We start from the raw sequence: 12757 nt of genomic DNA, 5'->3' as shown, positions 1-12757 counted from the left end.
GGTTTTCCTTTTCCCTCATTTTTCACTATCATATTAACAGTATAGTCAATTATCTCTTGAAAATTCCTTAAGCTGTTCCTGGCCATCCTTATCACTTTGCTGAATAATAAAAGCTAAACACCTAGACTTGTGCATCTTTAGACTTTCCCCTGTGCAATCCATTCTACACACAGCATCCGCATATACAGGAGTAAGCATAAAGCTCCTCTGTGGTGTCACTTACTCTAGATCAGGGGCCTCTGTGTGTCCACTAAGAACACTCCGCACCTCCTTACTCTTGTTCAAACACATTTCCTATAATTCTTATTTTAAGTGTCTTTTCCCTCCTATTAGAGATTAGAAGACTCCATGAAAACAAAGACTGTGCTCCCAGTTCCCCACTGTTTCCCCAGTGCTTATCCTAGTACCTGGTGCAATTTAAAATAGTTTAGCATTGTAAGTTGTACACAAACTTTAATAAATCTAATCCACTCATTTGTAACGTGATTGCAAGGAGTATTCCGGGCAAGGATCTAAAATATAAAACATAACGGGGCAGAATGCAAAATAGCTGTGGAAGGCATATTCCTAGAGGAAGTTGAAAAAAATCTATTTTGAAGATTTTTAAGTTGTATTTTTTCAAAATATGATTTGTTACAGACAGGAAAAAGGATAGCAAATATGTTTAATTCATATTTAATTTAGTCAATTCTCTTAATATCTATTGGGATCTACAGAGTATATCACTCTATATTGAATCAACATACAGTGATTCTTAAAAAGAAAATTGTTACCTATCCCCACCAAGTATATTTTCTAATTTATAATTATACTTAGTTACGGATTGAATCGGTAAAATATAAATGCAAGGAAGGAAACTTACTTTGTCCTACTAGATCAGAAAACTCCGAGCAATTCTGGTTAAATGTAGTAAATTGAACAAATGCATGCATTTCTATTTATTTATCCAAACCTGACTAAAATAATAGTAAATCAATTTTAAGTTGTATGCCATAAGGACAAAGAAAGAAAACAGAGGAGAAATGACTGAATTTAGCGCACTGGAAAGCAGATGAGTAGTTGGCGATTCACTGAGTGAGAGGGAAGTTGAAACTTGACTGCCTATGAGAGATAAGAGCAATGGCAGCAGGCTGGTTCGTGCTGAAGAACCCAGAAGTCAGGTACTGATAGGGTTATCAGTGGGAACGAAGCAGGAGTACTGTATCCTGAACTGCAACCTGATTCACAATAACCCAGGTATAGAAACAACCCCATTGTCTGTGAAGGGATGAATGGAGGGATAAAATGTGGTATATACATCCAATATACATCCAATGAAATAGTATTCAGCCTTTAAAAGGAAGGAAATCCTGCCATATGTGACCATGTGAATGAAACTACAGGACTCGACACTGAGTGAAATAAGCCAGACACAGAAAGACAAACACTCCATGATTGCAGTAATAGATGCCAGGAGTTGGGGAACTGGTGGGGAATGAGGAGATGTTAGTCAAAAAATGCAAAGTTTCAACTAGGCACGATGAATAAATTCAGAGGATCTAATATGCAACATAGTAACCGCAGTTTACGATATTGCATTATATACTTGAAATTTACTATCCAGGTAGATCTTAAGTGTTCTTACCACACACACATAAAAGGTAACTATATGAGGTAATCAAAAAGTTTAATTAGCTCGATTATGATAATCAATGCACAATTTATGTATATATCAAAACATTAAGTTGTACCCCTTGTATATATATACAATTCATTTGTCAATCATATCTCAGTAAAGCTGGGAACAGTAACTAGAATGTTGCTTGTAATTTCTTCTTCCATATCACAGAACCAGAAAACTTCCCCTTCCCAATCCATGTAAGTAAAGAGTGATTTATTCTAAAGAGAAAGGGGACTAGAGAGCCTATGGACTTAGGAACAGCAGGCACAGAAGGCACGAATAAAGCACCGTTCTGAAGAGAAAGTAATTAATTAAAGCCGACAGTCTGAATAGTGGGTAAGATCTTTACCCGTATTACCTCCTTTAGTTCCTAGAATGCTGTCTCTCAGGATGGGAGGGTCCTTTCCCAGAGAAACTTGGCTCTAAAAACAGACGAGTTGATATAAATAGTTGACAGCTTTTCAAAGAAAGAGGAGGAAGGATACGGGGAAGGGTAAAAGAGGATGAATAAGAGAAGGAGGAGGAAGAGAAATCATCATCAGCTCCTACCTGCATGCACAGAGTTCCCAATCAGCGACTTACCCTCAAATAGAAATGAAAGTTTGAATAAAACATCTATCCTAAAGGAAAAACAATTACTGAGGCAGTAGGTTCACGTGCATCTTGGAATGTAAGACCCGAACAGCCTGGGGAACACTGAAAGACTCCATCTCTTAAAAAAATAAATTAAAAAAAAAGTCGAACAGAGGGGAAAAAGCAGAGACAAGGCATAGAGAAGAAAGAACAACGCCTTTTAAAAATATACAATGAATACCTTCAGAAAGATACCAGAAGGAAGGAAATGGTAACAAAAAAGAGAAGAATAATCAGCACAAACGTTGTTAGAAATGAAAAATCCAATAGATCATCTGAAATTAAATTAAATTAAAATTAAAGATTTTAATTAGGTTTTAGATGATAGAGTTGAAGACGTTTCCCAGCAAGTAAAACAAAACACCAAAATGAAAAAGAAAATATACAAAAGAGAGAAAGAGAGTCAGTTAGGGTGATCTAACACAGGCGTCCTAGAAAGAGGGAACAGAGAAAATAGTAGACCGTAAGCAGGCCCACTGAGTATCCAGACAACGAGCTCATAAAGGCATTCCCTCATGAAATTTCAGAGCACTGAAGAAAATTAAAGGGCAAAGAGAAAATAGAGAGGAAAAAATATGCCATATCAAAAAGATCCGGAGTCAGAATTGCAACTGACCTCATCAATGGAGCAAAGCTCTCAAATGTCTCAGAGGAAAACAACTGGCAACCTAGAATTGTCCATCCGGACAAATGCTTATAAAGTGAACGTATTAAAGACGACATTAAAAATCACTTCAGAAGTAAAAGGACTCAAGTTTATTTCACTGCATCTTTTCTCAAAAGGCAAAGAGAAGATGTGCTCCACCAAAATCCAGGAATAAACCAGGAACAGTGAGAATGGCATGAGATCCAACACAGGAAAGAGGCAAAAGGAATTTTTAAGATGACGGGGAAGGGAATTCTAGGATGATAGCTGTGTAGCAGGAGGCCTTGTGGATTTTTTTGTGCTCATGTGTGTACATTGACAGGAATTTTATAGTTCTATAAAAGAATATGGGAAGTATTAATCATTTCTACATAGAAAATTTTTTAAATACAAAGAGAGGGGTAATTATTTATAAGTCCAAGAAAATTTTAAAACCCATACAGAAGAAAAATGCACCATATTACTTGGCTCAGCTGTGAATATAATTTACATAATCATAAAAAATGTAGGCCGTATGCAATGGCTCATGCCTATAATACCAGCATTTTGAAAGGCCAGGGTGAAAGAATCACTTGAGGCTAGAGTTTGAGACTAGCCTGGACAACACAGTAGGAACTTATCTCTACAAAGTGACTTAAAAATCAATGGGAGAACAGCTTGGAGCTCAGAAGTTGGAGATAAAGTGAGCTATGATCATACCACTCTACTCCAGCAGCCTGGTGACAAAGCGAGATGCTGTCTCAAAAGGAAAAGAAAAATCATAAATGGTAATTATGAATTGAACAAAATGTTATAACTGAACTGGGGAAATAAAAGTAGGGAAAAGAGTATAAGAGGAGAGCACACAAGTGCTCAACGCTTACATTTTACAAAGTAGTGGGTAATGTCTAAAAATGCTTAATCAAAAAGCAAAAGGATAACCAAACAATTTAAACACATGGACGTGAGTATCAACAGTGCAGCTGAAAGACTGACAGTATTTGAGTGATGGTAACTAGCAGTCAGCTAGATGAGGAGATTGCAGACTGATCTGACATTTAGAGTTATCTACGTGAATTACTTTAATAAAAGTAAAACTTAGGAGGAAATAAAGCAAATCCCCTATACTTCATTAAACTCATTCATTCCTGAGTGACAGGAGGTCTTGTTTATAGACACACCTCCATAGGAAGTTAGTTACCTTTAATACTTAAGTCCTAAACAAAATCCTTTGTTTCCTATATATGCTAAACAACAAAAGAAAAGCTGTTCTTACCTTTTCCTGAAAGGGTAAATCAGTATTAAATTAGCTTCTTTTTAAACCAACTTTTGAGCTGAAGTTAGAAATACGAAAGCAACAACTTCCATAACTTCTGTTAATAACAAATTACTTACACTTTCTTTTTTACGTAATGGTTTTTCTTATTGTGAGCATCATGTTAATCTCTTTTATGCCAAAATTAATTTTTAAATGTCAGAAAAATTTTAATTATATTAGGAGTTTTTCTTGAATCTAGTAGATATGAAGAAATGAGATTGTGCACTTTCTGCTTTGCTGATTAGGCTACAATAGGGCTAAGATTCAGCTGCTCTCCAAGTCAATGTTACCCAGGAAGCTAAGCTTGGAGAAAGGGGCACTGGTTTCCATCAGCTTACATAGACAGAATCCTGTTTGGAATTGGGGCAATCAAAGGATGCACTTTTTATATAATTTACAAAAGATGCAATATATCCTAGTTGTACCTCTCTGTATCAACCTTCCTAAATAGGGCTCTATTTTAATCTTTTAATCAATTTGCACTTGGAAAAAGCTAAAACACTATGACCAGTCATCAAATCTATAATATCATGCCCCATATTTACAGATCAATGTCCTGTGACAAACATCCCGTTACTTACCAGGAATGTGTTTCCACAGTGCCCACACACAACTCTTGTACCTTCTGGTTGGACTGGCACTGCAGGTTGAGCTGGCTGTTCTTCAGAAATAAGCATTACTGGACCAAGGTTAATTATGCGTCTACTATGGAAAGAGAAAGGAAACAACTTCACTATGTGACAAATGGTCTAAGAGCAAAAACTACGGCCCAAAATATGAAATATATCAGGGCAAATATACTTGTTTTATAAATTAAGTGAATTAAGTGTCAAGTGTTAGAGCCCAAAATCACAGAAAATAACAGTCTTTCAGAAGCAAATAATGAGTCTTTTTATATTGGGATAGAATCCATATATTATGGCATTGACCCTAGTCAATGACCTCGAAAACCATTTAACTGCCATTTCCAAGTTTTTATAAGTTCAAATCAGAAACTAGTTCTTATCATTCCCTGTGTAGGAAGACAATTTGAGTTTGGTAGAAAATTGAATAAGTTAAAAATATTCTATATCAACTAAAGTGTATGTGCTGTGAAAGTACCAGAGTTCTGGCTTAAAACCACATTTCTTGAGTAGTTTGGTATTCCTTGATGCCTATGTAATCAAAGAGGAAAAGAAAGCAAAATGTGAATCTTCTTTCCTTTTCATTCTATAGATTGGGCTGTAAACGATTCATGTAATGGTCAAAAAGCCAGAGAGATCACAGGAAAAAATAAAGTTAAGGTCTTTATGTGTCTGGATACATCTGTGATGGCATTTGGCATAAGCAAATAATTCCAGAATTTATTATGTAGAATATGCCCAGCAAAGGCTAGTGTGACATACAAAGAGATACACAATGACAACTAAAACACTTCTGGGTTCAGATTAATTTTATAAAAGATAAAGTAACTGGTTACTTTTAAATAAGCTCAGTGAATCACTGATTTATTACAGAACATCAATTACGTACATAACATAAAGAATGCATTCATTGTTCATTTAAGAATATTACATCCTACAAATACCTATGTTTATTAAATTCAAACTAATCTACGTCTTGTAATTACTTTGAGGACAAAGACTATCTAGATTAGGAAAAAGCTTGGCAGTCAATGAGCCTTTAATAAGTACTTGTTGAATGAACAAATGAATGAATGAATGAATCTCTATTTCTTACCAGTTGGGTCTCGGACATCCTATTCGCCGAGATGTATCCTTACAAATGAGGAGACAATTACAAGGGCATCTAACATATTTCTTCCCTGTTGGGGGGTTTTTGATTGGCTAGATAAGAAAGAAAAAAGTACACACATCAAATTAACAAAAGTACAGATGTACAGATTGTTAAAAGTTTATGTTTAAGAAGGAAATGATTCTGTTAAAATAAGGCTCCCTTTGTGCTATCCATGTACTATTTAAGGAAATGTATGTTCTGAGTGATTTGGAATAGCCAACAAATGTTGGTAAACATTTATGAAATTGGGGGTGGTAGAGATTTAATTTTTAAGGGCACATTTCAAAATTAGTTTGTACTAGACTTTTAAGATGGGAGGAATATTAGGGCACACCAAAAGATGTTTTCTCCCTGTCAGTTATCTGTCTGGCCAGGTGCAAACATCCACAGAGGACTCATGCACCTGCCTGGGAAGGGTGAGCTCACTAAGAATGATAGTGGGGAAGAAAGAGGAATACACAATAAATCTGAAGTTTTCTTGCACTGTACTCATTAGAACATAAGTATTTCATTTTGTGAAGTACTTTAACTTAAAGACTTGTGATCAGTTTTCATACTAGTGTTTATTTTAAAAAGACTACAGTAAATTTAAAAGCAAGAATAAATAAACCAAAGAAAGCCCTCCTTGTATTATGGCATGAGCTTGTGAAACTAAATAATCTAAAATACAATGCACTGAAGAAAACAGACCACACGCCTCTGGCATTTCTGCCAAAAATCTATAACCTGAAGCTCATCATGAGGAAACATCAGACAAACTCAAACTGAGAGACATTCTACCATCTATCTTGCTTGTGCTCTTCAAAAATGTGTAGGTAATAAGTGACAAAGTTTCAGACAAGGGGACAATCAAATGCCACTTGTGATTCAGGTTTGACTCCTGAACCAGAGGTTTGTTTTTCTTTTTTTCGTAAAGGATTTAATTGCACAATTGGGGAAACACGAATTAGGTTAAAAGACTGGATAACAGTACTGTATCAGTGTTCATTTCCTGCATTTGATAATTGTACTGTGATTATAGAAGCGAATAAGCTTGTTTTTAGGAAATTTACACTAAAATGTTTAGGAGTAAAAGAGCACAATGCCTGCAATTATCATTAAAGGTTCTGGGAAAAGATTATTTATTTAGAGAAAGCTACTGCAATAAAAATGTTAACATTTGGGGAATCTGAGGAAAGGGAACGGGGGTTCTTTGTACTATATACAATTCTTTTGGTAACTCTTCTGTGTGCACGAGAATTTTTTTGAAGATTTTTAAAAATTTAAGTAAGTAACATTGGTAGAAATACCTAAAAGTTAGCAATAAGCCATTAAACTATTACGTAGATAATTAAATATGCATCTATAAAATTCTCAAGCCTCTCAAACATTACCTACAGTTTCTAACATGTCAAGAAAAACATAAATTGGGTTAATTTCTGAATATTCAAAATTTACCATTAAGTAAATGTATGCTTGACAAATGATAGGGCTTGCTTTTATATCTTATTTCCACCTCACTTGTAAACCTCAGTTCCCTCATTTGTAAACCAAGGCAGCTGAACTAGAAGATTATTTTATTTTATTTTATTTTACTTTATTTATTTAATTTTTTGAGACCGAGTCTCACTGTCTCTGCCCTGGGTAGAGTGCTGTGGTGTCACAGATCATAGCAAACTCAAACACTTGGTTTGAGAAATCCTCTTGCCTCAGCCTCCCTAGTACCTAGGACTACTGGCACACGCCACCACATCTGGCTAGTGTTTGGTTTTGCTTTTGTTTTCTTCCTATTTTTGTAGTAGAGACAGGGTCTCACTCTTGCCCAGGCTGGTCTCAAACTCCTGAGCAAAAGAAATCCACCTGCCTCAGCCTCCCATAGTGGTTGGATTACAGGCATGAGCCTTTATGCCCTACCTGAACTAGAAGATTTTAAGCATTGATCTCCTTGGTGCCAGCCCATGCCATGTCATGACTAGTCTGGAGTGAAGTGAAAAAAGAAAAGGGACTTGGACTCTGTACTTATGCATAATTTTATGCTAAAATGAACTCCTATATGCTAGGCACTGTGCTGGGCATTTTACCACTGTAATCCCAACTATAACCCAATGAGGTACCTACCACTTCACATGAGAATACACATGTAGAGACAGCCCCAAGGATATATAGCTACTAAGTGTCAGAGCGAGGACTCAGACACCACTCTGTTGCCTGCCGGATCTGGATCTCAAGCTCCTAATCAGGTATGCAGTCAACTGGTGCCACTCCTTCTCCTGGACTTCTCAAATTTTCCATTACCTTGTCCTAGAAATCATTTCTCCTCAATCCTTAAATTCTGCTTTCTCTCAGTCTCCTTCTTTCTCACACATTCACACACACAACACATATCCTTACTTTCCTTCCCAATTCTATCTACTGAAATAAAAAGGACTTTTATTAACCTTATTTTTTGTTTTTTTGTTTTGTTTGTTTGTTTATCTCCACAAGTGTAGCAGGTTCATATCAGAGTTGGCTGCCCAGGGGGGTAGATACACTGAGACCTCATTTTAGGTGACCTAAAGAAAGTGAATTGGAGCAAAATGGAACAAGGGACAGTGACAACAGATATAAGGGAACAGCTCGGTTGGACCCTGGTCTTTTATATCTGTTTATCTGTTTTTTTCAACCTAGAATTTTCCAAAGAAGCTCCTAGTTGCCTAACATTCATCATTCATAAAATTTAAGGGCAAGTTACATTTTGAACATTAGCAAGCACATTAAGGCACTCTACAAAGCCTTTTTTTCCTTCACTTCTTTTTTCTGTATTGTTACTGATTCCATACAAGGCAACCTGATTAGCTACTATTCATTTTTTCTAGAATTATTGATATTTCTTTACTCCACGGGGGAAATAATTATGTAAAAATTGCAGTGCCGTTTCTCTTATGTCCAAAAGTAACTATACTCATTGCCAACCCCCACTGATCGTCTATGCACTCATCATTCTAAGTCGTCAGATTGACTCTGTTTGCTAAATCTATGGGGGCTCTCAGATTCCTGCATAAATGACGTAGTTTGTTTGCGCTGAGTTACTTTCAAGTATAAACATAAAATTTCAAACTCTTTTTCTTTTCACTCAACAGCCAAATTTGGTATAGGAGGAAGAATGGAGAAGAAATTTACACTAATGTCAAGTCCAAAGAAACTTTTAAGGCACTGTTTTTTTTTTTTTAATTGCTATTTAAGATACTTGCTTGTTTTATGTCTTATTTGCCTAATATTTTTGCAAGGAGAACTAAAGAAGCTAGTGCTAATTAAATTCATTAGTCAGTGTTCTGATTAGAAAATAGTTGGTTTTGTAGGTATCATCTGTTTATATAATTCTTCTCCAAGTGATATCCTTTATAGAAAAAAATATTTACAATGAAATATATTGTTTCATGACTTAAGGTTTTATTGTATGACTTTTTAATAAAACATATAAAGCCTCAAATCCATATTTTGTGGCTCTTCAAGACACAATAATCACTAGCTTATTTTTTTTTTTAGACTTTCTAAAGAGGAAAAACACAAACATCAAAAATTCAATTAATATTTAATTATAGATTTTGAAAGAGATTGATATTTTAAAAATAAAGGCTATGAAGGTAGAACATATTTAATCTAAACCATTATACATTTCACTAGTGTATTACCTGAAGCTATAAAAGTTTTGCTTAAAATTTAGTTGCTCCCTAAAGTTCATTTTTAAAAAACTACCCTTCAAAATTGTAACATTTCACTAAATTAATATTAAATAAACAAAATAAAATGCCAAAGTATTTGGAAGGCCTTCGCACAGATATCAATAATAAATTTATATTCACCAAAGTCCAGGGGAAAAAATACTGACATCCTACAGACATCAAACAAGTTTAAATAATTTTCCACATAAGGACAAAGCACATATTTGTGGGGAAGTTTAGTATACAGCATTTTCATTTATGTAAAAGCCAGTATGGATATAGTTGTGATGTGGATAGATATTTATATATAACTACCATGGTCAGTTTTGTTTTTAAAAGAAAAAAGCCAAATGGTGTTATTTTAAAATTTGCCAAAACATTTTCTTAATGAAGTTAGCTTTAAACACATGAAGGCATCCTTCTATGATGAAAGTATGTTAAGGATTGCCTTATTTGTGCCTTACCCACATCTATTTTTAGGTAACATTACTGAAGTACTTCCTTGAAAAAATAAAACGTCAGATAACAATTTATGCTTTTGTTAATGGAAATCTCCACTTACCGTAGCTTCATTGCAAACTGTGCACTTAACCACATGCTGGTGAAGCTTGCCATCCAAATTGATTAGGGACTGGCACACACGGCAGTTTATTACTGGAATACCACTGGCATCTGGACTGGCAATGGCTGTATATGGAGGTGGGAGTTCCGCTGAAAAGATATTAGTCACTGAATCAGAATCTCGGAGAAATTACTACAGCAGGTTTGAGCTTTTAAGCAATAGAAGTAAAGTAGACTCTAATATCAAAAACTAACATTTTCCCACATTCATTCATTTATGTTTTTAAAGCTCACAAATTTATCCTAGTTTTAGAGCATAAAGATGCATAAAACCATCTTGTCAAGCAGAATAATGCTTAACTCTGATAAAATCTAAATCACATTTACCTAGGTCTACCCCAATCACCTAGTTTCCTTGTATTAATCTATACTCAAAGTATCTGCTCCATTCCTGTGTGTAAATTCACAAAGCCTGTAAAAGGAGAATGGTGATTTACACCTAATGTAAAAATCTTACACTAGGGATCTGACTACCAAGAAATAGAAAAGGTAGATAAAAACAAAGCTTTAAAATTGCTTATACGTACACATAAGTTGTGTAGCTCCCATACTCCATCTGTGTACCGGAACCAGTATAATGCCTATTGGCTGTGATAAGGGTAGAGCAAGGTTTGGGAGGCAGTCAAGAGGAGACAAAAATAAAGGGACAACTAAACTTACAGCAGGGAACAAAAATGGGGGATCTTTGCCAATTTCGGACGCAAACAGAAATAAAGTAAATTCTTGTTTGTTTGTTTTTCTTTGGTAGAGACAACAGTCTCACTTTATCACCCTCAGTAGAGTGCTGTGGCATCACGCAGCTCACAGCAACTTCCAATTCCTGGAAGTGATTCTCTTGCCTCAGCATCCTGAGCAGCTGGGACCACAGGTGCCTGCCACAACACCTGGCTATTTTTTTGTTGCAGTTTGACTGGGACCAGTTTTGAACCCACCATGCTCGGTATAAGGGGCCAGTGCCCTATGGCCTGAACTACAGGTGGCCCTAAATTTAGCAATTTTCAGTGCCAAATTTTTACTATTAAAAATCTAAGAAATTCACTAAAATATGTTTGGGCAAAATACAATGTCTGGGATCAAATTTTCAGGAACAATAACAACAAAAAGAATGGGGAAATACCATAAAACAGGAGTAGTAAATGTTCATAATTGATAAGTGTAAAGAGGACACAGAAGCTGATGTTGCTGACACTACTTCTGTGTGTGTTTAAAAATTCCCATAATACAAAGAAAGACACACATGCACACACAAACACACAGCTTTTGAGTGGGTTAAGTTGACTGAGTAAAGGGGGAGGCCTAGTTTCAATATTAAGTGTTCATATACAAGAAGTATAAAATTATTTTTAAAAATCTGAGCAAAAGAGATTCTTGATATACGACTCTGGAATGGAATTTCTAAAATGGACTGCCTAAGCCCTTTCTGTAGCTTTCTCAGCTATAGGCACAGAAGCCCTTTCAAGGGAAGGTGTTATCTTAGGGCATTTAGAAAGAGCCACACACGGTGTGTCCAAACTGTGGCCCATCAGTAGCATGCGGATTATGTCAGAACTTTTTTGCTTATCTGTGCTAGCTGGCGGATATCATAAAAATTATGCACAGACCTTTTTTTTTTTTTTTGGTCATCAAAAAGGGTCATTAAATATAAACTTTTGTTAGTGTTTGGTCATTAAATATACAAACTTTGGTTAGTGTTTGTCTATTTAATGTGTGACCCAAAACAACTCTACTTCTTCTGATGTGCAGCAGAGAAGCTGAAAGTTTGGACACCCTGTGACACAACTGTAGCACCACTACAGAGAACTGACATCTCAAGAGGCTTGTGTAACACTATAAAATACAATCATAAGAGATAATCAGAAAAAGAGCTATTTTCAAAATAGTCTTCCTATCTCTGTAGTAGATTCTGAACTCTGTGGTATTTGAAAACGAGCTAGGACATACCACATTACATTATGTTTAAAATTCACATATTAGGGTCAGGTGTGGTGGCTCACACCTGTAATCTCAGCACTCTGGCACGTGGATTGCTAGAGCTCACAAGTTCAAGACCAGCCTGAATAAGAGCCAGATCTGCCTCTAAAAATAGACGGATATCGTGGCAGGTGCCTATAATCCCAGCTACTCGGGAGGCTGGGGCACCATCACTTGACCCCAAGAGTTTGAGGTTGCTGTGAGCTGTGATGCCCTAGCACTCTACCAAGGGTGACAAAGTAAAACTGTCTCAATAATAATAATAAAATTCACATTTTACTACCTGACATCCTTGGGTTCATCTTAGAGATTTTTTTTTTCAGATTGCTAAGGATTAGCAACAAGTGGTATTCATTCAAACATTTCATAAACCAAATTTCTGCAGCAGCCACAGCTATGAAAGGGTCAAGTTTGAAATGACAATATGCTCTCATTTCTGGGAGGCTTCCACCAGAACACAGCCAAACACTCAA

General features: G+C 35.8%; 1 protein-coding gene across 2 annotated transcripts in view; it reads right to left on the bottom strand.

The window, feature by feature from the left end:
* Positions 1–12757, bottom strand: part of PIP4P2 (phosphatidylinositol-4,5-bisphosphate 4-phosphatase 2) — a 47651-nt gene that overhangs the window by 20625 nt on the left and 14269 nt on the right. The window contains exons 2-4 of one of the 2 annotated variants that reach the window (XM_003782492.1): positions 10255–10403; positions 5956–6062; positions 4818–4941 (exon numbers count right to left, since the gene is read on the bottom strand). In XM_003782492.1, the coding sequence (XP_003782540.1) occupies positions 4818–4941; positions 5956–6062; positions 10255–10403 (380 nt within the window). Of the gene's footprint in view, positions 1–4817; positions 4942–5955; positions 6063–10254; positions 10422–12757 lie in introns of both variants that reach the window. The other variant, XM_012809814.1, reaches the window with a different exon arrangement.

This window comes from Otolemur garnettii, unplaced genomic scaffold, assembly GCF_000181295.1.
Source record: "Otolemur garnettii isolate 467f Iridium unplaced genomic scaffold, OtoGar3 scaffold00004, whole genome shotgun sequence".
Taxonomy (NCBI): Eukaryota; Metazoa; Chordata; class Mammalia; order Primates; family Galagidae; genus Otolemur; species Otolemur garnettii.
Note: the sequence above shows the minus strand (reverse complement) of the source record. Positions and strands in the feature narration are given on the sequence as shown.